This window comes from Podarcis raffonei, chromosome Z (genome assembly GCF_027172205.1).
Source record: "Podarcis raffonei isolate rPodRaf1 chromosome Z, rPodRaf1.pri, whole genome shotgun sequence".
NCBI classification, from domain to species: Eukaryota; Metazoa; Chordata; class Lepidosauria; order Squamata; family Lacertidae; genus Podarcis; species Podarcis raffonei.
The window spans coordinates 22,186,178-22,211,965 of NC_070621.1; the positions used below are offsets into that span (position 1 = coordinate 22,186,178).

At 40.2% G+C, this 25,788-nt stretch overlaps 1 protein-coding gene across 8 annotated transcripts in view; it reads left to right on the plus strand.

Moving 5' to 3' along the window:
* ATRX (ATRX chromatin remodeler) overlaps positions 1-18,432 on the plus strand; it is a 98,192-nt gene extending 79,760 nt beyond the window's left edge. For all 8 annotated transcript variants that reach the window (XM_053374468.1, XM_053374465.1, XM_053374466.1 and 5 more), the window contains 10 exons: positions 368-515; positions 709-809; positions 2,236-2,344; positions 4,461-4,638; positions 5,551-5,745; positions 9,378-9,527; positions 10,517-10,642; positions 11,077-11,172; positions 12,943-13,071; positions 15,412-18,432. In XM_053374468.1, coding sequence (XP_053230443.1) covers positions 368-515; positions 709-809; positions 2,236-2,344; positions 4,461-4,638; positions 5,551-5,745; positions 9,378-9,527; positions 10,517-10,642; positions 11,077-11,172; positions 12,943-13,071; positions 15,412-15,714 — 1,535 coding nt within the window. In that variant the 3' untranslated portion in view covers positions 15,715-18,432. The remainder of the gene's footprint in view (positions 1-367; positions 516-708; positions 810-2,235; positions 2,345-4,460; positions 4,639-5,550; positions 5,746-9,377; positions 9,528-10,516; positions 10,643-11,076; positions 11,173-12,942; positions 13,072-15,411) is intronic.
* The last annotated feature ends 7,356 nt before the right edge of the window (positions 18,433-25,788 follow it).

Consider the following 25,788-nt stretch of genomic DNA (forward strand, 5'->3'; position numbering starts at 1 on the left):
TCATGTTTCAGAGGAAATGACAGCTGTGTAAGCTATCCAGATATTGTGTTAACTATATTAGAAAACATAGTTGGTAAGCAATTTTGAGTTAAAACCAACATTGAAGACGTTTCCCTTTCACTTTTTTGAAATGCATTTCTTGCAGTCAAGGCTGAAAAAGTATTGCTTACTGATTTATGCCTTATGGAAAATATGTCAATAAAGCAGACATAAATACATGATGCAAAACATACAGCATTACTGCTACAGGCATTTAAAACAGGATAAAAGCAGCATAAAACCTACCACAGTTAAAAAAAAAACACCTGAAAAATGTCTTAAGATACATATATTAAGGTGTTTGTTTGATTTTTGTATTTTCCTGTAGGTAAAACTGCTTCCAACCCAGGCAGCCCAGCTCCAGATTGGTACAAGGATTTTGTCACTGATGCGGATGCTGAAGTGTTGGAGCATTCTGGAAAGATGGTGCTTCTTTTTGAAATTCTTCGCATGGCTGAGGAGCTCGGGGATAAAGTGTAAGAGTCATTCTGGAAAAATTCCAAAGCATTTGTGCTTTAAGCAGACTTGGCTTTTTAGAATTGGTAGATTTAGATTAACATTCTGCTTTATATCCATAAAGTGTGTCAATGATACTAAGAGTGGTGAGGCAAATTGGTGTGCTAGTTAAATTGAAAACTAGTAACTATTCCTCTTTTTCTCAACTTTCAGCTTAGTGTTCAGCCAGTCTCTGATATCACTGGATTTGATAGAAGATTTTCTGGAGTTGGCAAACCGGGACAAAGAAGAAGACAAACCTATTATATATAAAGGCAAGTGTAGAAATGCAAGATTTGCAGAACTAGAAGAATTGTGAGACAAGTCATTTTTTAACTACAGTGGTACCTCAGTTTACAGTTGTACCTCGGTTTACGAACTTAATCCCTTCCGGAAGTCCATTCTTAAACCGAATCTATTCTTATATTGAGGCGCACTTTCCCTAATGAGGCCTCCTGCCGCCGCCTTTCTACCATTCGGCTTCCATTTTTAGACCGAGTTAAACTTCACAAGCTAGGACACTACTTCCGGTTTTGTGGAGTTTGTAAACTGAATAGTTCGAAAACAGGGCTGTTCTTAAACCGAGGTACCACTGTACTGTTTAATTTTTGGGTTTTAAACAAAAAACTCTGGTACTTGGAAACTTAAGGAAGTTCAACAGGAGAAAGGTTTTGATTTTACAGAACAAAATTGGTAAAACAAAAGATGTATTAGGAGATAGGATTCTTTCAAGAAACTGTGTGTTATAGGCTTCTAAACAAGGTGGTAAACACACAGCTTCTTTTGATTTCAGCTTAGTAAGATAACTGTTTGAGTGTTATAGCTTAGGTCTTAATACTTGGGCTCCAAGGTGGTACTTTCTGTCACTTTCCCAGTCTTCTATAAATCACAACCCAGAGGCTCCTCTAGCATTGATAACAGATCAAGGGATCACCATACCTCTCCTAACTGGTTTGGGATTCTTCTCTTTCTCTAAACGTTCTCTTCCCTTCTTACTGTATTGAGATATAGAGTGTTCTGTAACAACTCTTCTTTTCCTGTCCCCAATTGAGCTTCCCAGTTATTCTTCTTTGGCTGCAGATATTTTCCTCAGAGTGGATGTTCAGGAGGTATACTCCTATCAAGCTGAATGCCAAGAACTGCAGCTCTCGCCTCGAACTGCTTTTCTTTTCCCAAAGTGCTAGCTTAACCCCTGTGTGGCTAGCTGTACCCACAGCCAATCAGAGAGAGGCTCCAGCTAAGCACCGTGGTGAAATTCTGCTGCACTGCACCACTAAACTGTGGTCTAGCTAAGCTTCCCATCACAACTTTGTTTGTTTGAAGCATGCATATCATGCAAGCAGCCCGCATTTGAATTTGTAAACCATATCATTATTTACTAAGTTCATTCATAATAAATGTTTTCCTAATCCTGCATATCTTCCAGTAGGTTTCATCTGACTCCTCCAAAATAGGGTCAGTCAAATTTGAACAGTTTGCCTTTCTATCCCCTCCATAAATGTGAATTCCTTAGATTGTGAAAATATATCTTACTGGACTTTGTAAACACATCTTCCAGGGATACAGTGTGGGCAAAAGATTTGGATTATGCTGCTCAGCAGGGAAGCTAAAGAGGAAGAACTATGGGGGTCGGTAAGCATAAGACTTGCCCCTATGTCTTATTCAATTGATATATAATAATTTGTTTTTTTTAATTCCTAGGTGAAGGGAAATGGTTCAGAAATATAGATTATTATCGTTTAGATGGCTCTACAACAGCACAATCAAGAAAGAAGTGGGCTGAAGAATTTAATGATGTAACGAATGTCAGGTAAAATAAACCCACACCCTTTTCTGCTTGTAAATTTATATAAGTGATAAAAGTATATCTTTTTCAACCATTGTAATGCATCTAGGAAATGAGCCCTGTGAAGCAGTCATTAGTGCTGGGGCACTTTGTTCCCCCAAGCTAGTTTATAAATGCCACAGACTGCAGTCCTATACTCACTTGCCCAGGAAAAAGCCTGTGTTGCATTGTCAGGAAATAAAAATAGTGGGAATTAACTTATATGTACGTAGGTTTAATATTGAATCTTTAACCGCAGCAAGTCACACTTGCTTTATTTATTTCATAAAATTTATATAGCGCTTGATTTTTTTTTAAAAAAAGAAACTCTCAAAGTGCTTTACAAAATGAACAATTTACCTGTAAAAAAATTATAACCTTCAAACAATAATTAAAATCGACAATAAGCTAAAAACTAGATTAAAGCACATTTTAAAAACAGTTAATTTCAATAAAATATTTTGAAGAGTTAATACATATTCTGACTTTGGCAAGACTCTCCTTTGGGACCAGACCACGCAGAAGGCGGGAGAGCAGGAAGACCCAGTTGGGCTAGACCATCCTACTACACCCAGAGTCCATGTGACTGTTCTGAGCCAGCCTGTCATTGGCTAGTGGTGTGCGGTTGGTTTGGAGTAGACCTAAGACATAATTCCCTGCCCACCCCTCTTATTAACTCCTGGGTCTTTTATTGGGGATCCATCCTAGGCATTGTTCAGTGCCTTTTGACTTCCTCTCCCTCCTTTGGGGGCCTTGGGGTAAGGGCCAGTTCAATTTGGGGGCTGATATTCCTGCCACACACTCTAGTTGACAACAGTGGGTGGAGCAGCATACACTGTCTACTTTCTTAGTAACTGTCCTTCCCCAATAGCCGTCTTAGCAACAGCAGCAGTCCAGCACTCTGAGACTTGGGGTTGCTGTTCCTGCTGTTCCATCTGCCATCAATAAAGTTGTGGCCTATTTTAACCCACTCAGTTCCTGTCCTTGTTTTTCTGGCCTTGCTTTGGTCCCTGCTGCTGACATAATTAATTACTTCCTCTCTTAATGAGAAGAAATGCATTTGATGTTTGGATTTCATTTAAGAAAGGGCTTCTGTCGCTACGTTAAAGGCTTCCTGTTGAGTTAGTTGCTTATAGGTTTGTGCTGACACATGTCCCGCCCTTTGATGTGACAAACTTGCTGTTCACAACACATGTGTGGATTTAGACAATTTTTGACCATAGTAAGGTAAATCTCTCTAGTATTCCTCTGCATGTGAGTGCTGAACTAAAAAATAAATAAATCCTTATGTAATCCTTATTGTAACTTGCAGTTTCGCAGGGAGACGGGGAGCATTCAACCCCCATGCTTTGTTCAGTTTTGATCAGGCTTATCTATGCGGCACTAACACCACCCCCAATGTTTGTTTCTTATTGCATTTGTTAGGTGTTTTATACAAAAAAGAATTGCCTTAAAGTGACATAACATCAAAATAAAATACACATAAAATAAAAGGAAAGAAACCCAGATAAACGAGTTTAGTATTGTGTGCACATAGTCTCCTTCACTAAATATAGTTTTCCAAGATTTCAAGTGTTCCACTCAAACTTTTTGATGTATATTTATAACTGTCTTCCACAGAATGTAGATTGCTTCAGCAGTATAACCAACAATCACCCCAGCCTGTTAAAATTTTGTTTGGCTTTTTAGTTTGACAAACTGTTCCGATACCTTGGGACATGGCTTGGTGATTTGGAGCTCCTTATGGGCACATCTGCTCCGTCCTGCTCTCATGGTTTACTAAGACATCAAAGTGGCATTTACTACAGTAACTGCCAAGTGTTGTTTTCACTTAAGCAACAAATTTAAATTATGGGCCAATGTGAAATAAGGTACAAGGTTGTCTATGGGCATGAGAATTTCCCAGTAGATGAAAAATACTACACACTATAAATATTGCAAAAATAAAACACAATAATACCACATTTTTAAACAACCACCATCTTGTTTTGACACTCAAACTAATGAATATTCCTTTGATTTGGGGAGGGGAGGGAAGTATCTGTTTAAATTAATTAGGAATGATTGTGAGAGGAATTAAAATTTACTCTCTGTTTTGCAGAGGCCGTTTGTTTATTATCTCTACTAAAGCAGGATCCCTTGGAATAAACCTGGTGGCTGCAAATAGAGTAATTATTTTTGATGCTTCTTGGAATCCATCATATGATATCCAGAGTATTTTCAGGGTTTATCGCTTTGGGCAAAATAAACCAGTGTTTGTGTACCGCTTCTTGGCTCAGGTAGGTTTGAATTAAATGCTTTTCATGTGATGTGTGTATGGTTCTAGATAAGTTCAACAATACCTTCTAGAAAATAGTGTGGTATGACTAGATTCACCCTTGTTTTTTGTCTTCTCATATTTGTTAGCTTCAGTGTAGTTTTAGACTTAAGAAATTGAAGCAAGTTTCCAGAAGAAAACATGAAGCTCTAAAAATCAACCATGCCCACCATGTACAGTGGTACCTCAGTTTAAGAACAGCCCTGTTTATGAACTATTCGGTTTACAAACTCCACAAAACCGGAAATAGTGTCTTGGTTTGAAAACTTTACCTCGGTCTAAGAACGGAATCCAAAAGGTGGAAGGGAACTGGCAGCGGGAGGCCTCATTAGGGAAAGCGCCCCTCGGTTTAAGAACGGACCTCCGGAACAGATTAAGTTCTTAAACCGAGGTACCACTGTATATTCTTTCAAACTGTGTGACTTGACATTCTCAGAAATTTTAGCAAACACACAAAAGTTGCCCTTCAGCAACTCAGTGGTGCAGTACCTCTAAAGACAGAGGTTCCATCCAATTATCCATGCATTTGTCATATTTCCCCCTTTAAAGACATCTGAACCAGCAGCCGCCACCACATGTTTCATTGCAATGAATTCTGAAAGGTTTTTAAATTTTGTTTGATTTACTTACTTGCCACCTTGCATTCAATAAGGTTTGAAAGAGTGGCATATTTTTGCATCAGGTGAGTTAAAGTGTTTTCTTTCATCTTGAAACTACAGCCAACCAGCTTCATTGGGTATCTCGTTCGTCAGCAGTAGGGTGTGTGTGTGTGTTGCAAAACAGTGGCAGAGAGATTGAGGGAACTCTGGGTTGGTGGTTGGGGTCTCTCATATGTGCGTGTGGACATAAATTGTAATGTATTTTTGTTTTGAAGGGAACAATGGAAGACAAGATCTACGATCGTCAAGTAACTAAACAGTCACTATCTTTCCGGGTGGTTGATCAGCAACAGGTTGAACGCCATTTTACCATGAATGAACTCACTGAGCTGTATACTTTTGAGCCAGACTTGTTGGATGATCCTAATTCAGAAAAGAAGAAAAAAAGGGATACACCTATGTTACCAAAAGTAAGTCAATATGTACAGCTAGCACCTACAATACCAAAATATTTAGGTATGTGCCTTTTTGTGGGAGTAAATATGAATTGTCATGCAGAATGAAACCAAGGATCTTTTTAGCCCTTCTGTCTGTCTTGAGCAGTACATGCAGGTCCGGATGCACTTGCTCGCTATGTGAAAAGAATTATGTCTGATCCTCACTATAAACTCAGAACACTAGGAGTTTGCTCACTTAATTATTTTCTTGCTTGTTTGATAGTAGGCAGTAGCCATTTTCAGGCAGAAACCAGGCAGGGAGGGAGGGGGCAAGATTGGATGAACCAGAGAGTAGGAGAGATCAGACAAATCAGGTCTTCTTTCTACATTGCATTTCCTAAGTCCAGGCATTTCACTTGCAAATTTGGCACTGTGAAATTGAAGTAGGAAATGGGGGATGGGTTAGCATTACAAAATCTCCACCAGAATAAAAGGCGTGACCTGCGAAAAATAATGAAATGGAGTCATCATTCTGCTGCTAATCCCTGGACTGCTTTCCACATAACAGTTTAATTCGCAGAAGTGGTTTTTGCAAGTCACTCCCATGACAAGTGCCTCAAAGTGTGAAGGGTTGCGCTCTTGCCTCATTCATGGGATTGCACAGCATCCAGCTTCTTAGTTTCATAATGGCTTAATAATGTTCTCAGATGTGTATGAGGATTCGTTTCCTGGAGGATTTATTTAGCGGGCTTGGCTTTCTCTGCCAAGTTTCCTTTTTTAACACCTGAGTCCTCAGTTGTACATTAGGAACTCTTACATATTTCATTTCATTCATTTTGATTTATTGCTGCCTGACCAAGAGAGCTACCTAACAATGTCTCAGTGCCAGTCCATATTGTACATTCCTTGGAACTCTTGTTGGCTTTTATTGCCTACTAATTTTTGAGTCCTGGGAGATTGCTCCTTGAATAGAATGCCCTGACGAATTCTGACTCACCACTCCCATAATATCTAGTGATGGTTCACTTTGTTGCACTTAATACTACATTACCAAGCAGTCCTAATGATTAGAACATTGCAGCCGCACCTGAAGCTCTGCCAGCAGTTTGTTGTGTTTTTACCTTATTTTACAAATTTCCTATGCTGCTTAACTTTTGGCTTCCAGAATTGCAGGTTAGGGTTCCATTTTTTTTAAAAAAAATTAATAATCAGTGCATACATTTTTTCTATCTATACAAGAACAAAAAGTTCAGCCTTTTAGATTCATTATTTTGGCCCTTAATTGGTCACTTTGGTAAAAGTAAATTGAATATAAAAGGTCACAACTCCTAGTCCCCACCCCCTTCAGCTCTCCTTAGTTTGTTTCCATGCTTAGTTCCATAAGTACTGATGTTACACCACAGTGTGCGATAAAGAAACCAGATATTGCTGAATGTGGTATAGTACTGAACAGTATATGTTAATGAATTGCAAAAATTCCAAAAAGAGCAAAAATTGCCAAAGTTCATTTATTTGTACCATGTCTGGAATGGAAATCAATCCAGCAAATGAGGGGGTATTTGCAGTTGATGCTTTCACTCTGCATATGATATGTAAGGTTGTGGGAATTTTTTTAACAAAACAATTTGCATTGTGTTTTCTTTGCTTTGAAAAGAAGGGAGACTTGTTGAGTGCAATTCACATCAGAAAACAATATTCCTATCAATATTGAAGTGTTTATTGATGAGTTCATCATCATCATCATCATCATCATCATCATCAAACCTTTATTGCATTAGCATACAGCCATAGCAGGATAAGACAAAAATGCTAGAGAGAAGCAACCTATCAAAATTCAAAACTAAATTTTTACATTATTGTTTTAGGGTAATTTAAATGTCACAATGCCAGTAATATCATTTTGAATTTTGATAGGTTGCTTCTCTCTAGCATTTTTGTCTTATCCTGCTATGGCTGTATGCTAATGCAATAAAGGTTTGATGATATTGATGAGTTCATTGAAACAATGTTTCAAGAATCATGCAAACGTTAAGAAATGTTTTACTGGGGCATGTTGGTGGGTGGTTGTTGAGGTTTTTTTTTAAAGTACTGTTGAGTAGAGATGTTGAGAAGGCATAACTTTCCATTCTAAACGGTATTTGTTGCCAAAATGCATTATTCATCTTGTTATCTGCTGTGGTGAAATTACATAACTTACATAATTAATGTTACATTCTTTGATAGTATTGCACCCAACAAGTTTCTCTCACTCATCAATTTGAAGATTGAATATTTGGCAGGTTGGTTTCATTGCCTAACCCTGTGTTAAATAGAAAGAGATGTTGCAGTGTGCTTCTTAAGATTATGAGCTTGAAATTATTGGACAACTTTCAGATTGGTTCATGAACTCATTAGCTGAGAAGTATCTAAAATGATATCTCAACTGAAAAAGTAAACATTTTTATCCTGTGCTTAAAGGAAAATTGAAAGAACACAACTTGAAAACTTTCTTGGGATATCATCTTTATGAAAAAATTCAAAGTTTTATTTTGGGAGGAAATAAGTTGGAATATAGAGATGATTTTGGGGGGCAACTTTTTAGAAATTGGCTTTAAAAGATGGACATACATTGTGTCCCAAAGCTGAACTTGTTAGTGAGATACTTTCGTGGTTCTTACTTTTCTACACATGTTGTTGCTTTTGCTCAAGCTGTCTTTATACTGAAACTTAGAATTTTTTAATGTACAGATTTGAAAAGCAGCTGGGGAGATTTTGTATGATACTGTATAAAAGCCGTTTGTAACATCAATATTCTAGCAAAGATATTTTACATTTTTGAAATAAATCTTCACACAAATTCCTTCATTAAATATGCACTTTGAATTGTAGGAGACCATCAATAAATAGTTTATAAAGTTTTTACCTTTCAAGCCTTGACCTTTATTGAATACAAGTTGCATTTCAGACAAAGAAATGCAGATCTACCCAGTTGCGTATAATTTAAACCACATTTTGATGACTCTGTTGGCATGGTATATATGGATTAAATTGCACTGTATTCAACAGTATTGTTACCATAGGAACGAAGGCAAATGCATGTCTGAGAACTCTCCAGCCATTTTAAGTCCTCTTACGTAGCATGGAAGAGAGCTCCTTTGTGCTAATTTAATTTTTGAATCTGGCCTTTTTTCAACTTCCATCTACATAGAAAACTACTCTAGTTTTTTGTTCTTCCCAGTTACTAATATGCTTTGTGATCAGTTTTATTCTATGGATGTGTTTGGGGCTTTGTGACTTAAAAGTGGAGGTTATATCTCACCTGAAGACAAGGTGCCTATCTGTCCTGTTAGCCCTGTAACACCTCCCCCCTGAAACAGGTTCACAGTTCGGGTGTGCTCCTGGAATCAGCTTTGAGGCTGGATGCACAGGTCTCTGCGGTGGGCAGGAGTGCATTTGCACAGTTAAAAACTGAATTCCCCGCCCAGGGGGAACCAAATTGGACTTCAAAAGCTAAATTTCACCAAAAGCTTGATTAGGCCATAGAAATGAGACTGCTGAGGAAACAAACTTTCCTCCTTCCGCTGCTTTAATATCCCCTGATGAGAAGCATGCATCAGGACCCGCCACTTGCCATTAAAGAATTTTTATATGTGCTTACTGAATGTTCTGGCATTTTTATTTACCAGGATACAATTCTAGCTGAAATCCTCCAGATCTGCAAAGAACATATAGTGGGCTATCATGAACATGATTCCCTCCTGGACCACAAAGAGGAAGAAGAATTGACTGAAGAGGAGAGGAAGGCGGCTTGGGATGAATATGAAGCTGAAAAGAAGGTAGGATGCCTTAAGCCATTTAGATCAATTTCGTTCTGTGACTCAGACAATTGTTCTGCATCTTCAGTATGTTTGGGCAAGGTATACCTCAGAAAACAGGAGCCTTGAGTTTCCAGTATAGACAGACTTTAGTAGATGGATTTGGCCTGTGATCAAAAAATGCATTTGCTAGAGGAATCCTTGTAGAGTTTGGCTGTTAAATGTGAAGAGCTCTTATTGTTTTCACTGCCCTACCCCAGTACTACTAATTTGTTATTGACTGGATTGACAGTGAAGCACTGCTTCATATAAACCACACAAGAAGGAAGACACAGTTAAAATAAAGATAAGCAAAAATCAGGAATTCTTCATGCCCCAGTTCTGAATATATCATTTCAGTGCCTTGTTAAGGCATTTACTATGATTTCACACATTTGGTTTGGGGCTTAAACAAAACTGCACACTGTATTTCCAGAAAAATAAGTGTTATCCATTGCTATCTGTAAAAGACCAAACATCTCCTTGCCCCTCCAATTACTAGAAAGCCCTCCCAAAATTTTGGTTTGGTTTATTGAAATAAGCATATTGTGATGACTGATGTCTACTTGTGCTTGGTGAGACTGCAGAACTGAGGAAGGTAGCAGCCTATTTCCTAAACTACACTCCTACATTCTTCAAGGGGATGGCGCCAGAGCCCAACCTAGTAGTAATCTTATAATTCAAAAGCATCAATTCTTCGGCAATCCGCCTTCTTTATGGTCCAGCTCTCACTTCCATACATCACTACTGGGAAAACCATAGCTTTAACTATACGGACCTTTGTTGGCAAGGTGATGTCTCTGCTTTTTAAGATGCTGTCTAGGTTTGTCATTGCTTTTCTCCCAAGAAGAAGGTGTCTTTTAATTTCGTGACTGCTGTCACCATCTGCAGTGATCATTCAGGTGAGTACCAGTCATATATTCTCAAACCTTCAGCTTTGAATACTCAGAAGAGCTACCTCTGTTTTTCAGGGCCTGACGATGCGTTTCAACATGCCAGTGGGGGCAAACATGTTCCCCACCAACTTTAATGCTCAGGCTCCATATATTCCTTTCAATTTGGCAGCATTGTCTGCTATGAGCAACCAGCAGCTTGAGGTAGGTGGGAAAGTTTCAAATACTATTAACATGATAGTTGCTTCATGCTGAGGATGCCTTACATAGTCATATTATTGTGCCCGACAATGAACCTAGTTCTTTTGCTTCACAATGAAAGTGCTGTGTGCATTGACTTGTAAGATGCTCGTTTCTAGGCTGTTTTGTGAAAGTTACTCCTTAATGTAGTTAAATAAAAACCAGAGGAGCAGAGTTGCCTCTCACAATTAAATTGTTTACGTGAGAAACACAGTAGTGTTTGAAATTATTTTCCATTCAGTAGCCCAACATGTGATTGGACATGTATGTGATTGGACATGGTAGTTGTATCATATGGAAGCATTATAAAGAAGCTAGGTAGGAATGGAATTTCACTATATTTGTAGATATCTTAATCTATAGTTATTCAGCAACTCTTAATCATACTTTTCTTTCAGGACCTCATTAATCAAGGCAGAGAAAAAGTTTTGGAAGCTACCAACAATGTTACTGGAGCAAGAATTCAACCCCTTGAAGACATCATTTCCAGTATAGTAAGTAAACTCACTGCTGATAAGAGCCATTTTTGCTCTGAGGTTGCATACATTTCAGAGAACTGCATTAAATGCTGATTATAGCTTGCAGTATGTTTCCCCCCCTTCCTTCAGTAATACTAAGATTGCAGATTAATCAATTGGCTGCAGTGCTGTGAGGAAGAAATCTGTTTCAGGCATTTTAAAAGCCCAGTCCAATGGTAATTTACTTATAAACTATACTGTATCTCTGGGGTCAGGAACCTTTTTCAGCCATGGGCCGGTCCACCGTCCCTCAGACCATGTGGTTGGCCGGACTATATTTTTTGGGGGAAATGAATGGATTCTTATGCCCCACAAATAACCCAGAGATGCATTTTAAATAAAAGTACACATTCTACTCATATAAAAACACGCTGATTCCCGAACCATCTGTGGGCCGGATTTAGAAGGCACTTGGTCCGCATCCGGCCCACAGGCCTTAGGTTGCCTACCCATTCTGTATCTGGGGGAGCTTTCTTTAAGGGAGGCCTATGTAGGATGACTCCATTAATTTGTTTCTTTATTGTCTTGGCCAATTAAACTCTTCTAAACTGATTTCTGTTATAATATCGCATAGTATTCAGTTAAGTGTTAAATGGGATGAATGACATCTGAATACAATACAGCCATAGTTAAGTTCTGTTTTTTTCTTTGGAGATGTAAGCACATACTTCTAATCCATCAGTCAAAATCAGTGGAGCTTTTAAGTGTTTTGGAGTTGCAGGTTGTGGGTTGTACATGAGGTTATGTTAAGATTGTTGCAGACAATGATTGTCAACTCTGGCACTTATTTTAATGGATGACATCTATATATTTTGTGGGGGGGGAGGACTTCATAAATAAGGTTTGTGCTAAAATGTTACTAAATCAGCATCCTATCAGCAGCCAAGCAAAATATGCCATTTTCAATTTGTAAAAGATTTAGGATTTATATTATATTATGAACTGAAACTGTATTTGCATAATTTTGTATCAGCATGATCTATATGAATGCTTCTTTTTATGAGCAGCTTAATAAAATAACTGTCTGTTTACATTTCTGCAGAATACCAGATACTTCTCTATCTGCATTTCCAAATAGTCCTTATCCCTTTGCAATTTGTACTCTCTCCCTTCTTCCTTTCCCTCTCCCCAGTCTACCAGCTGTCATTCAAAGAGGAAAATTCCACATATCTGTTGGGCATGCTAAGGTCAGAGAGGTACCTAACAGAGCGCTTAGAGCCCTAGATCCTCTTTAGAATCGTAGCCTTGGTACATTCAGCAGGCATAATCCTTGAGGAAATGGTAGATTACCCAGAGAACCATTACTTCTCCTCCCGTCTCTCAGTTTGCCTTCTCCACCTGATATCCAAGACCTTTGGGACACCTTGCTCTCACCTGTTCTCACATGTCTTGTCCAAGGTGGGTGCCCCTGACCTCCAAGCAGCCCTTCTGCAGCTGTTGAACTGGAACAAGCACCACCCCTTCCCTCTCTACAGCATTACTACCAAACAAGACACTCAGGTAGAGATGAAGAATATGTGAATAGACAAAACATGCACATGAAGGAAAAATCCCAGTGACCCATATTATGCCTGTCTTCAGCCAGAGCAGTCTGTTGCAGTGTCTCAGCAGATTTATTTTAGACCATTTTTTGAAAACTGTGTTGCTGTATTCTCAAGGCAAAAACTCTCTGTTGACACATTTCAGGACAAATTGAGGCTCTATAAGAACTACTGCTAAAACCCTCTGTTGTGTTTTCATTTGCAGTGGAAGGAGAATCTGACGCTCACAGAGTCCCAGGTCCAGTCTTTAGCTCTAAGCCGACAAGCAACCCAGGAGTTGGATGTTAAGCGCCGGGAGGCCATCTATAATGATGTCCTGACAAAGCAGCAGATGGTAAGACTCACAAACACTTCTTGATTCAGGTAGACTCATGGAAAAAACAAACAGGGCAGTAATGTAGAAGCCCATTTGAAAAGGGGAGCTATTAACTGATTTATCCCACCCCAAGTGCTTACAAGACCTTTATTAGCATTGTGGATATCAATCTTACACCTCCCTAGGTCTCACTTGCAGATTAGAGGCATCCCTGCAGATACTTGAGCTGTAATTTACATAGTGTGATGCAGCTTGCCTTTCTTGCTCCTAATCTGCACCAGCTCTTTTTTAGCAGCTTAGATTTAGCTTGGTGAGAGCTGGGTGTTTATCACCTTGCCAAGAAATCCTGCTGCAGAAAAAAAGATGTCATGCACAGGTACTGTTCAAGTGAGTTTTAACCATATGTAGTACTGAAAAGGTTAATTTTTATATATTTTTTTAGTTTTAAAGAAAAGAGGAACTTTATATGGCTCAAGAATGAGAGCTAGTTATAACAACAGAATTGAAAATCTAATGATACTGGGTCTTCAAATTAGCTCCACCTGTATCACCGCTAATCCCAATTGCAATGCATCCTTCCATGTACACACCTACAAAAACAAACCCAAGTTGATGTGAAAAAAAGAAAAAGGCCTATATACTTTGGCTAATCTCTATAAAAAGGATAACTCTATTACAGCAGACCAAATTATGGAAAAAATGAGAGGGTACAATGTGAATTAGCTATTCATACATCAGGTTATATACATTTTATTTAAACCAAGCAATTAAATCCCAAGCACTCACATCATGGCATCTTCTGAAAAAATATTTCTAAATACAACTCAGCATTCCCAAAAAAATTCTGCTGACACTACATAAAATACTCAGTGTTCTGGCAGCTGAGTGATGCTCAGCTACTAAACAACTTTGGGAAACTGACCTAGACACTAAAATTGAAGAAGCTGACTGGAACAATCTGCGGGCAAAAAAACCTTTTTAAATCAGTATCAACCCACATAAGCTAATTTATAGATGGCATGTATCACTGCTTAGTGTTGGGGGGAAAACTTGCTTTCATCCTCCATCCACCCTCCCACCTGTAATATGAAGATAGTTTTGCTGCCCTACCTTAACAAGGCTGTTGTAAGAATTTCAGAGATAGTCATACCTCATGTTACGTTTGCTTCAGGTTGCGTGTTTTCAGGTTGTGTCCCGTGGCGACCCGGAAATAACGGAATAGGTTACTTCCGGGTTTTGCCACATGCGCAGATGCGCAAAATGACATCACACGCATGTGCAGAAGCGGTGAATCGTGACTTGCCAATGCGCAGACACGGGTTGCGTTCTTTTCAGGTTGTGAACAGGCCTCCGGAACGGATCCCATTCACAACCAGAGATACCACTGTAATCTGTTTGTTGAGCCCTTGGGGTAGGGGGTCGAGGATATTGTGTTTTTTCTTCTTTTTTATGTATTTTGTGTTTTTTCTTGTATTTTTATGCTTTGAACCAGCCTGAGATCTAGTGATGAAGGGTGGAATAATAATAATAATAATAATAATAATAATAATAATAATAATAATAATAATAAATTAATTATTCTATGTAAATACTACTGCAACAAGGAAATTTGTTTTATTCTCTGTATTTTATTTTAAAAGCACTATGCAGACCTTGATGATCAATATAAAGTCAATATAATTCATAGCACTTCTGAAAGAAAAATCAATTTCTTTAGAAATAGATATAAACAATCTTGAATGAGCAGAACTGAAGTAGTCCTTCACCAGACATTATTGATATTCTTTTCAAGTTCACCTCCTTGCTAACCAAATACTTTTGGCTGGAAATCAGTGCTTCTTAACACTAAGGAATTAACATGCGTGTTATGTAAAGTCTTGCAGGGTTTTTCATGTTATATGAAACCTGAAACTTTTTCCGAGGCATTCTGTCAGACTGGAAGTATTTTCTCGTGTAGTGTTTGCCACAAAATACTTGCTTGGTCATTCACATAAGAATTTTCAGGTTGCTGGACAGGGGGTGGGGTAGAGAGATGGAAAATGGTACTAGAGGAGAGAATGTTGTAACTGATATATGGGAGCAATTTCACAGAGATTGCTTGCCCCGATGGCAACCAAGATAAAGGTTGCTTGCAAAACAATGGGTGAGTCATTAGGGGACTGTGGTCCGAAATGGTATTGCTAACTGGTGCCTCCAGTCACTAGCTTGAAAATGCCGCCACATTAGTGATGGTGGTAGCGGTGCAACAAGTATCAAGTTTCAGGTTAAAATCAATTTGTCAGGGATACTGTAGCTGAAGGGAAAGGCATTATTGAGACAGGTCATGCCCTTATAACAGCTCCACTTTTCCCTCCACAGCTAATCGGTTGTGTTCAGAGGATTCTGATGAGCAGAAGACTCCATCAGCAGTACAGCCAGCAGCAGCCACAGCAGCTGACCTACCAGCAAGCAGCGCAGCACGTGGCTCAGCAAGCAGCCATGAGTCATGCAATGATGCCAAAGCCGGGTTTGATTATGAATCCTTCCAGCTTCCAACAGATAGATATGAGAGGGATGTATCAATCTGTTGCTGGTGCAATGCAGCACCCACCCCCCTTGCAGCGGGCTCCTCTTCCAATGAGCGGCAAAGGCCCAGGACCATCCCAAGGGAAACCAATGTGATTATTTTGCACTAAAAGTTTTTAAGGATTGTTAAAATCACAGAGTGAGAGAGAACTTTTTTATTTTTTTAGGAATCAATGGCTTAACAGAACTCAACTGTTTAAATAGTTTGAATGATTTCCGCCCCCCGCCCCCAGCTTAATCGGCACGTTCCATTGTAATTATTCACTTTGTTTTAATAAGACATAACGCCCCCTCCCCGATATTTAGTGGTGTTGCCTAGAATCTTCTTACATGTGTTGAGTACAGGAGATATCCAGTTGTTTTCAGTGAAAACAGGTCCTTTCCATAACATTAGGGGCTGTACAGGTTTCCTGTTTAAACTCCTATGCTTGCTGTTAATAGCCATAAAAACAGCCATTAAATGGGAGAAACTTAGTGAAGTAACACAGATCTGTATATTTTGGTTGTCTCACACACAAATGTGCACAGCTGAGTTCTTGGTTAAAGTTGATTCCTCAAATTATGGAACTTTTTATAATCTTTCACAAAATAGTGTAAAGACAGAACTGACACGGAAATTTATTCTAATCTTAGAATTTGTGATGGGGAAAAAACCATAAGATTTAAAAATGATCTTAAAACAGAACTGAGTGCAATATTTTTAAATACTACTGCTTTTAAACTTCCAAGTCATGCAGGTTTTTTTAGAAACTCTCTGCAGCCTTAAGTTAAAGCCTGAGAAGTTGCTGTTTCCTCTAGCCTTCTGCCACTTTTATTTCATGTATGTGATGGAATAATATCAATAATTTTTTATCCTTCACCAGTATACTTCCACCATGTGCTCGTTCCGATACAAAGCACATTTTTTGACTCCTTTATACTGGTGCTAGGGTCTCATCCTGTTGCCGGCAGTAGGATGGTTGTGGACGGGCTAAGAGAAATATACTCCTGGTACTTTGGCACTCAAATATGGTGGCAGTGGTTGGGATTGAGCCTGTCTTCAGTAAGCAGTTTTGAAATGGCTAGAACCATTTGCTCTTTAACCACATGAAGGAATGTGCTTTCACAGTTTGCAGTACTGTCAAGAGTTGTGAAATAATTCCTTGTTTTATAGATAAGAATCTCATTTTACCCTGTACTCCTTTCCCACCCTATTTCCCCCTTTTTAAAAATATAAATATGAAAGTGGAAGAAACAGCTTGGTTTTTTTTGTTTTTGTTTGTTTGTTTCTGTGCTGGAGGGAGAAGTAAATTTCCAAATAATTATGCTTCATTAACAGCTACTTTTACAACATGAAAGTGGAATAGTTGTCTGTTTTCTGGGCTTATGAAGACCCACTAAAACTTTTTCTCGCTTTAGTCTAGCTGATGTCCCCAGAAGAAAATACAGCTATTGGAACGTAGGCATAAAATTAAATGACAGGTGCATATGAGGCATTGGAGAAGGAGCAAGTAAAGAGTAGGGTTATTTTGGAGATTTATGAACGCTAGGTAGGATTCACACCACTGAAAAAGCAAGAGTTGCTAATTTGTAGTCTAAAATTTCTTATTTTTTATCTATAATGCGCTTTGAGTCCCTGTCAGAGAAAAAGGCAGGGTATAAATAAATATATAATAATAATAAAAGTTTGGTTTTATGAATCATTCTAGAAGAATGGTTACGTTTTATTTCTCCTATCTGAGTGAATCAGTCAGCACCCAGGCAATGTTAATTTTGGGAAAGATTCAATTTTGCAGTGAAAATGCTTTGGTTGGTAATAGGAACACAGCTTGATCATTGCAGCAGATTTAACCATAAGTTGCTGTTTTCAGCTCTTTTAACAATGGGAACACATCCTGAGCCCTTATTCAGCTAGTGGTGTGATTCATTTCTTTAATTTGGTGAGAAGGGAAGTGCTCAAAGATTGCTATATTTGCTTCAGAGGAAGTGAAAATAGAGATTCCTTGACAAATGCTTGAAGGAAAATGGTAGCTGCCCAGGATATTCCTACATTTTGTAAAATAGAGCTGGGAATCTGAGTGGCATTTTTACATCAACTCAGGAGACTAAAGTTTTCACCAACTTTTTAAAAACAACACTTTTTCTCAACCTCAACAACAACAGAAAAAAGGCAACTAGTGTGGATGAGGATGTCTTGGAGACAAAAAGCATTGAACTAAAACTTGGACCACTTTTCATACATATTTCTCACTTGGCATATAGCTGCATAATAACGTGCTTTTTAGTATAGCGTCAAGTTTTAACCAACATTTAATGACAGAAATGTCATCAATTATTAAAAAAACTCATTTTTATATTTGTTTTAAATGTTTACCTAGTTGAAATAGCTTATATAAGATGATAAATTGTTGCTCGTAATACAGTTTTGCCTGCTAAATTCTCCACCTTTTGTAACCTGTTTATTCCTTTGGATGTAAAGCGTTTTTGCTTAGTATTGTGATATTGTACATGTTTTTGTCCCAGTTGCATAGTAATGTTTCAGTCCCTTGACCAGCTTTGGCTGCTGAAATCATACAGCTGTTAAGACTTGGCCTATGTTTTTATTTTGTTTTTAAGACAGTTTTTCAGTTGTGTATTAAATATCATAAGAGTACTGTAGAAAATATGTCACTTCTTATAAGGCTGTTTTGTAAAATATATATTAAGGACTGGAAACGTGTTTCTAAGGAGAAGCATTCAAGTATGGCAATACGCTATCTGTGTTTTCACCATTCGAAGTGCTGTTTGGTAGTTAAAGCTATTTAATATCTGATTTAATAAAGTGACCAAAATGGATTAATTTCTGTTGTGCTGCTTTGCTAATACAAGTGGAGCTCTTGACATAGCTAACCAGTGCCAAATTGGGAGATTTGAGAGACCCCTAGATTTTGATAAACCATAAACTTTGTCTGAATAGTAATGTTCCTGAAACACTAATATTTATGACCTATATACATCATGGCCAAACATACTTCCCAAAAGCTGCATTTTCTATACAGTGGTACCTCAGGTTACAAACACTTCAGGTTACAAACTCCGCTAACCTAGGAGAGTTACCTCAAGTTGAGAACTTTTGCCCAAGGATGAGAACAGAAATCGTGTGCTGGCGGCACAGCAGCAGCAAGAGGCCCCATTAGCGAAAGCACACCTCTGGTTAAAAACAGTTTCAGTTTAAGAACGGACCTCTGGAACGAATTAAGTTTGTAACTAGAGGTACCACTGTTAAGAACGGACCTCCGGAACGAATTAAGTTCATAACTAGAGGTACTTGGTTCTCAAGCTTAATCAGTTCTGGGAGTCAGTTCAACTCCCGGAACCCTTCGAAACCCAAGGCATGGCTTCCGATTGGCTGCAGAAGCTTCCTACAGTCAAGCGGAAGCTGTGTTGGACGTTAGGCTTCCGAAAAACATTCGCAAACTGGAACACTTCCAGGTTTGTGGTGTTCAGGAGGCGATTTGTTCGACAACTAAGCTGTTCGATAACCAAGGTACCACTGTACTGTGAGATGCACCTGAATATGGATTATGATCTTGTTAGTTCATCCATTCCAACAGCTCCCTGTAAAGCTCAGTTTGAGCAGCTTTTCATTTGCAGGTTTACCAGGTAAGGTAAAGGTAAAGGTACCCCTGCCCGTACGGGCCAGTCTTGACAGACTCTAGGGTTGTGTGCTCATCTCACTCTAGAGGCCGGGAGCCAGCGCTGTCCGCAGACACTTCCGGGTCACGTGGCCAGCGTGACAAGCTGCATCTGGCGAGCCAGCGCAGCACACGGAACGCTGTTTACCTTCCCGCTAGTAAGCGCTCCCTATTTATCTACTTGCACCTGGGGGTGCTTTCGAACTGCTAGGTTGGCAGGCGCTGGGACCGAGCGACGGGAGCGCACCCCGCCGCGGGGATTCGAACCGCCGACCTTTCGATCGGCAAGTACTAGGCGCTGAGGCTTTTACCCACAGCACCACCCGCGTCCCCTTAGGGTTTACCAGGTAACTTGCTTTAATTGCTGTGGAGAACCTTCAATTCAGTTCATAGAAACAGTTCATGGAACTCAACTTTTGCTATTCAAACACCAATATAAAAAATAACAAATATCCATCCTAACAAGACAAAGGTATCCCAAGTGTTTCCATTCATATTCATGGTCACAAAAGTTTTGCTGGATTTAAAAAGACAGGTAGAGATGCCATTGTGAATTTTGTGTGTGGGAGAGGAAGGATTAATACTATACATTTATGCTTTAAGCTGAGCTGGATCCAGGAACACCATTTCTCTGATCCTGCACACCCTGTAGAGCAGTATTCACTGCCTATACATCTTGCTGCTTCTCTAATCTGTAGAGGTTTAGTCAGATTTTTAAAAATGATTAAAAAACCCTTTAAAACATAAGCTGTATTAAAAACTAGTACCGGAAATGGGGAAACTCGGTCTTGCTTTCACAAACATCCACAACCACTTACCTGCTGCTTTCGTGGTGCGGAACACATGCATATTGCAACCAGGTGGATAAGATCTATTGCACGAATCTTTCCACCTAATCATACCACCATATCTTGGAGGAATACTGATCTGAAGAAAATGACATGTAATCAGCCTGCCACATGATCTGGGGTTTTTTTTGCGGGGGGGACGGGACGACAAGTACTGGAACCTCAGGAAGTAACTCGCAGTGCAGTGCCATGGGGTGGGGAGCAAGGTACAGCGGGTACTGGGTTTTCATATTGGCATTGTCTAGAGCAGGAATGTGGAGCCTTGGGCCCAGGGGCCAAATATGATCACCTAGGCCTCTATGGCCCTCTGAACTTTATCCAAACCACACCCTGCACCAGCCAGCTTATCCCCCCTTGGGGTTTTTTGACTGAATGGAACATACCCTTGAACTCTTGCTTTTGTGCCTTTCTCTTGCCTGTAAGGGAACAAGCCTGCTGCACTTTTGTAAAGTACACATTTGTTGCTCTGCCGATTTCCCCCTGTAGCCCTCCCACCAGTGATATGTAGGCCCCAGAAAGTTCCCCAGAAGGAAATAAGGCCGTTGGGCTGAAAGACGTTTTCCACTCTGGTCCAGAGCTTTAAATGAATCAAGAGTTGCAGGTCTCGGATGTTGAATGAAATCTAATCACCTTTTGCTGGTGGTTCTGATAGCTTTGGCCCAGTGGCCAATGATAAATTTAACTTAGTAACATTTTGCAAAAAACGTGGCAGAAATGCTGGGAAGTCTGGCCTTGTGTTGAATATGCCTAGAACCAAGCGTCATAGAGACCAGAACAAGCTGCTTTTAACTGGCCTGCAGGCAGAGAAGGGTATCCTGATTCCCTGGGGGGGGGCTGCAGGAGGTGCGGGGAGGATGGCAGCTGCTAAAGTTCCTTTTACAGTGCGCTTGAATCACCAGAGTTCTTGGCTCTTTCAGTTTAATGGTTCCAGTGCTCTAATGAGGCATAATGACAACTGAAGAACTCTGCTTCAGATTTAAGAGAAACCCCAAATGACAGCAATGCTTGAGACCCAGAATTGAAGGGACACATGCACAAGAACATCAGAGGAGCCCTGCTGGGTCAGGCCAGTGGCCCATCTTGTCCAGCATCATGTTTTCACACTGGCCACCCAGTAGCACCCAAACACCAGAACCTTTTCATCTGTGGTTCCCAGCAACTGGCATTCAGAAGCATTGCTGCCATCATAGGCTATCAATGGCCATCTCCTCCATGAATTGTCTAATGATCCTTTGAAGCCATATAGGTTAGTGGCCATGGATGCCTCCTGTGGGATCCGTAATTGAAAGTCTTTCTTTTCTCTGTCCTGAATCTTCTAACATTCAGCTTCATTTGGTGTCCACAAGTTCTAGTGTTACGAGGCAGGGAGAAAATCTCAATCTACTCTGCCGTGCATAATTTTATAAACTTCTATCATGACAGCTATTATACCTTCTCTGAAAATTCCCACTAGAAAAGGGTGAGCATGCTGAATTTTTGCCCACTATGCATGTGCCCTCCTCTCCCCAAGGGCCATCCTTAAACCCTGCTAAGAACTAAAGTTTCATGAGTTATAAACCCAGCTATCCTACTGCAGCTCTTTGATCAATTGATCTTAGGCTGGCAAATGCTACATTTGCTAGATTAGATTGGAAGGCATTTTGCGGACAGGATGAAGCCTCCCTCTGGGCTTGGTGGCAGGATCTTCAGAGCTTCTTCAAGTAGGAGGAGGCATCCCACCCTCCAGACCTAAACCCTGACTGCGGCTGCGTTGTGTTGCTTCTTTCTCCCTTCTCTGGTGGAAATCCCTATATGTGAACATTTTATGCGTGGTTTTTCTTTTTCTATTGTTCTTCCTTCTAAATTTGGTGTATTCGGTGTATTTGAGACTGTCTGGGTGTTTTTTGTTTTTGTTTCTTCCCTACAAGTTTTTCCTGGGGGTGGCGGGTCCCCTTTAAAGGCCTTACCTTTCCTTCTTTCATGTGCTCATAAAAGTAAAAAATAAAACACCAAAAGATTTCTTTCCTTTTTTTTGCCTTTTCCTGTCAATCTTGGAACCCTCCCTCACATTCATGCTGTTAGGGGAGGGGTCCCCAGGTTGACTGGCACAGCCAGTTTGATTTTGTGGAGGTGGTGAAGATGCTCGAGGCAAGGGCATGGAGCATGGTGGGTCCTACAATCATTGAGTGGGAATGCCATTTTCTTTCTTTCTTTCTTTCTTTCTTTCTTTCTTTCTTTCTTTCTTTCTTTCTTTCCCTCTCTCCCTCTCTCCCTCTCTCCCTCTCTCCCTCTGTTTTAAAATCTCGGTAAACAGAGAATCAAGGAAATACTCTACACAATAATTGTAGATGTGATTGGTGAATACCATGTTTGATTGAAAATGTCATGGAAGGATATGAGACTTCAAGGAAGTCATCAGTCCCATGTCCTGGCTAATGCCCTTACTTCTTTAACCAGTTTTTCTAATAATGCAATTGGCCATACCTTTTGTCACCACCCAGAGATTTGCAGATATTCTAAGCCTTACAGCCTTTCTCAACCTGTGGGTCCCCAGATGATGTTGAACTACAACTCCCATCACCCCTATTTAGCAAGGCCAGAGCTCAGGGATGATGGGAGTTGTAGTCCAACATCATCTATGGACCCACAGGTTGAGAACTGCTAAGTTTTCCCAACGGAGCACAATTTTCTTTTTCTGCCCCAGCTTACTGCTCCATTTTAAGGCGAGATCCCGCAACACTCGTTTTGAGCAGAGGACCTGTTCTGGCAACTTTGTCACTTCACCCTGCATTTATGCCTCTCCCCCCCCCCCCAACCACCCATGTCTGTGTGGCCAGTGCAACCCTTCCAACAAACCAGATGTGCAGTGATTTGGACCTGGGCTTGGTGACATTCTACAAATCCAGGCTCAAGAAAACCTGAAGATCTCTAGAATAAAAGCATATGGACAACAGAGCTCCCACCTCTAGATAATAGGTCAGGTAAGTATACCAAGGAACCTTCCTGAGTAGAAATAGCTGGACACCATTTTAGATGCTTCCTCCAAAGGAAATTTTTCAACCCAGACTAGAATCTAATGTTGATAACCAAATAACACAGCAAGACCTGATGGAAACAGTAAGAGGAGGAAAACAATATATTCACTTCACCCCAGTACTATTGAGGGAGATGTATCTGGGAGCAGAGGACTTCAGGTGAGCAGGGGGCACTGAACTGCAGTGGTTCGGGGTAGGGGAAGGTAAGGTGTAGGAAGTGGGGCAGGCCAGGTAAGGAGTACACAGTACCCTGGGGAATTGCAGTTGTCCTATCAGCCAGCCTTCAGGTATATGGCTCTTGCTGAATGCCAGGATGGCTATGAATAAGACCTCCCTCATCCATGATCTCATTATGGATGAGGAGGCTGATCTGGTCTGTATCACTGAGACTTGGGTGGGTGAACAGGCTGGAATTGGTCTCATCCAGCTGTAGCCACCTTGGTGCAGCATCAGGGCAGACTTGAAGGTCATAGAATCATACAATAGTAGAGCTGGAAGGGATCCCGAAAGCAGACGAATCTTGAGGTGTCCGGAACACTGTCTAGTCCTGTTATGTTGGATGAGTTTCCGCTAATAAGCCTCAAGAATGTGGATCAGTGGGGCACTTGTGCTCTGGACCTTTGCCCCCCTTGTCTGACAAAAACTAGCAGGGAAGGTTAGCTACCTGGGCTGGAGAAGTGATTGATGTCTCATTGTAAGAGTGGGTAGTCCCTGCCTGCATGAAGCAGGCTGTATTAGAACCACTCCTCAGGAAGTCCTCGCTGGATTTTGAAAACCTAAGTAACTACTGGCCAATTGCTAATCTCTGTGGTGGCTCCCCACTTGTATAGCATCCTACAAGTGTCCAGGGACACTCACCTGGTGCCTTCATTAAGTATCTTTAGGCACCAGGCTAACCATTCCTCTTCTCCCAGGCCTTTGGCTAATTAAATAATTTTTGGCCCTTTAAACTGGTGTTTGTGTGTGTGTGTGTATTGTTTTAGTTTGTTGTTATGGTATGTGTTATGTACTGAAGTTCTCACCCTGGGCCAGCAGGGGGATACTGTAGATAGTTATGCAAATAAGGGATCAAAAGTGACGTTCAGTGATTGGATAGTTTTAGAAAATTGTTACAGTTACGTGGTACTGGAGCTCTATATAAGCAGGCTGACTGAACCCTTCAGTTCAGTTCTGTCCTAGCCTGTGAATAAACAAGAGCTGTTTGAAGAATCGCTGTGTCGTCTGATATGTTCACCCACAACATAACAGTATGTATTTTTGTGTTGCTATATTGTAAACCGCCCTGTGATCCTCAGATGAAGGGTGGTATAAAAATTTAATAAATAATAACATTCTACTAATATTAATACACCACTAATTCACCTAACATAGCAAAGACCTACCTGAGCCCAGTCTTGGCTGGGGAGGGCAGGGTATAAATAAAAAATTATTATTATTATTATTAAAGCAGTTTACAACATTAATATGATAGAAACCATACAATAAAAGCATTAAAACAGCAAAAAAAAGAAAAGAAAAGTTAAAGGCAAGCATCAACAAACCATTGTGGGAGATATACTCTTAAAAAAAGTTTTAATCAGACATTTAAAAGTTGGCACAGAAGGCCCACTTAATCTCTATTGGCAGGGTGTTCCACAGGACTGGGCAAGTGACACCAGAGGGGCAGTTTCTCATTGTTGTCAAGTAAGCCTCACCAACTCTGGGAACGACCAACAACGTTCCTGCAGGTGATCACAGTGACTGAGCTGGGATAGAAGGACTCAGGAAACCCCTGAGACACCTTAGACCTGAACTCTTCAGGGCTTTTAAAATTAATACAGAACCTTTAGGTAGTTAATGTCTGAAACTGAATGCAAACTGAATGCACAGAAGGCAGACAGCTTAGAAGCTCTTTTTGCACAGGGTTTTCCTGACTCAAAAAGAGCTTCCAAGCTCTCAGACTTTTTACAGGGCTTTGGGAGGCTCCTGCGAGAACTCAAATGGCCCTGAGAGATTTTGCAGGAGCCTCCCAGCACTTGTGTGAGAGTCTCCCAGATCCTGCGATATTTAAAACTTATATATAGTGAATGCTCTATAGAACAGGAGAGAATGTTTTAGGCAATGGAAAAATATTGACCAAACAATTCCTACACCTTTTTTAGAGATGGCATTTAAAGTGGGAAAAGAGATTCCAAGCCTTCACAGAAGGATATGCAAACAGTGCAAAGGAAAGGGACACATTTGACTCTCAGCCTGTTGTGAAGGAGGTACTCGATACTTGCAGCAACCTGAACAAACTAAAGCTCCCAGAATTCTTTGTGGGAAGCCATGATTGTTTAAAGTGGAATCATAAATGTATGGTGTGAATGTGGCCTGTGTGTAAGAGATAACAGAGGAGACAGAATTAGTTTCTGGAGAGAGAGTGAGAAAACTGCATTTCCCATAGTTCTTTGGAGAAAGCTGTGACATCTAAAGTGGTATGATCAGTACTTTCTTTTTCTAGAGAAAGAGGTGCTGGAACTCACCATGAACACCTCCTTTGTTCTCTTGGAATAGCAATGGTGCCTACCTGAGAGGTGCCGGAACTGACTTCCAGAGAGTTGCAACTGAAAAAAAGGCCCTGGGTATGATACTACTTCAAATGTAGGGTGCAAATGCGTCTCCTTGTCTACTGTC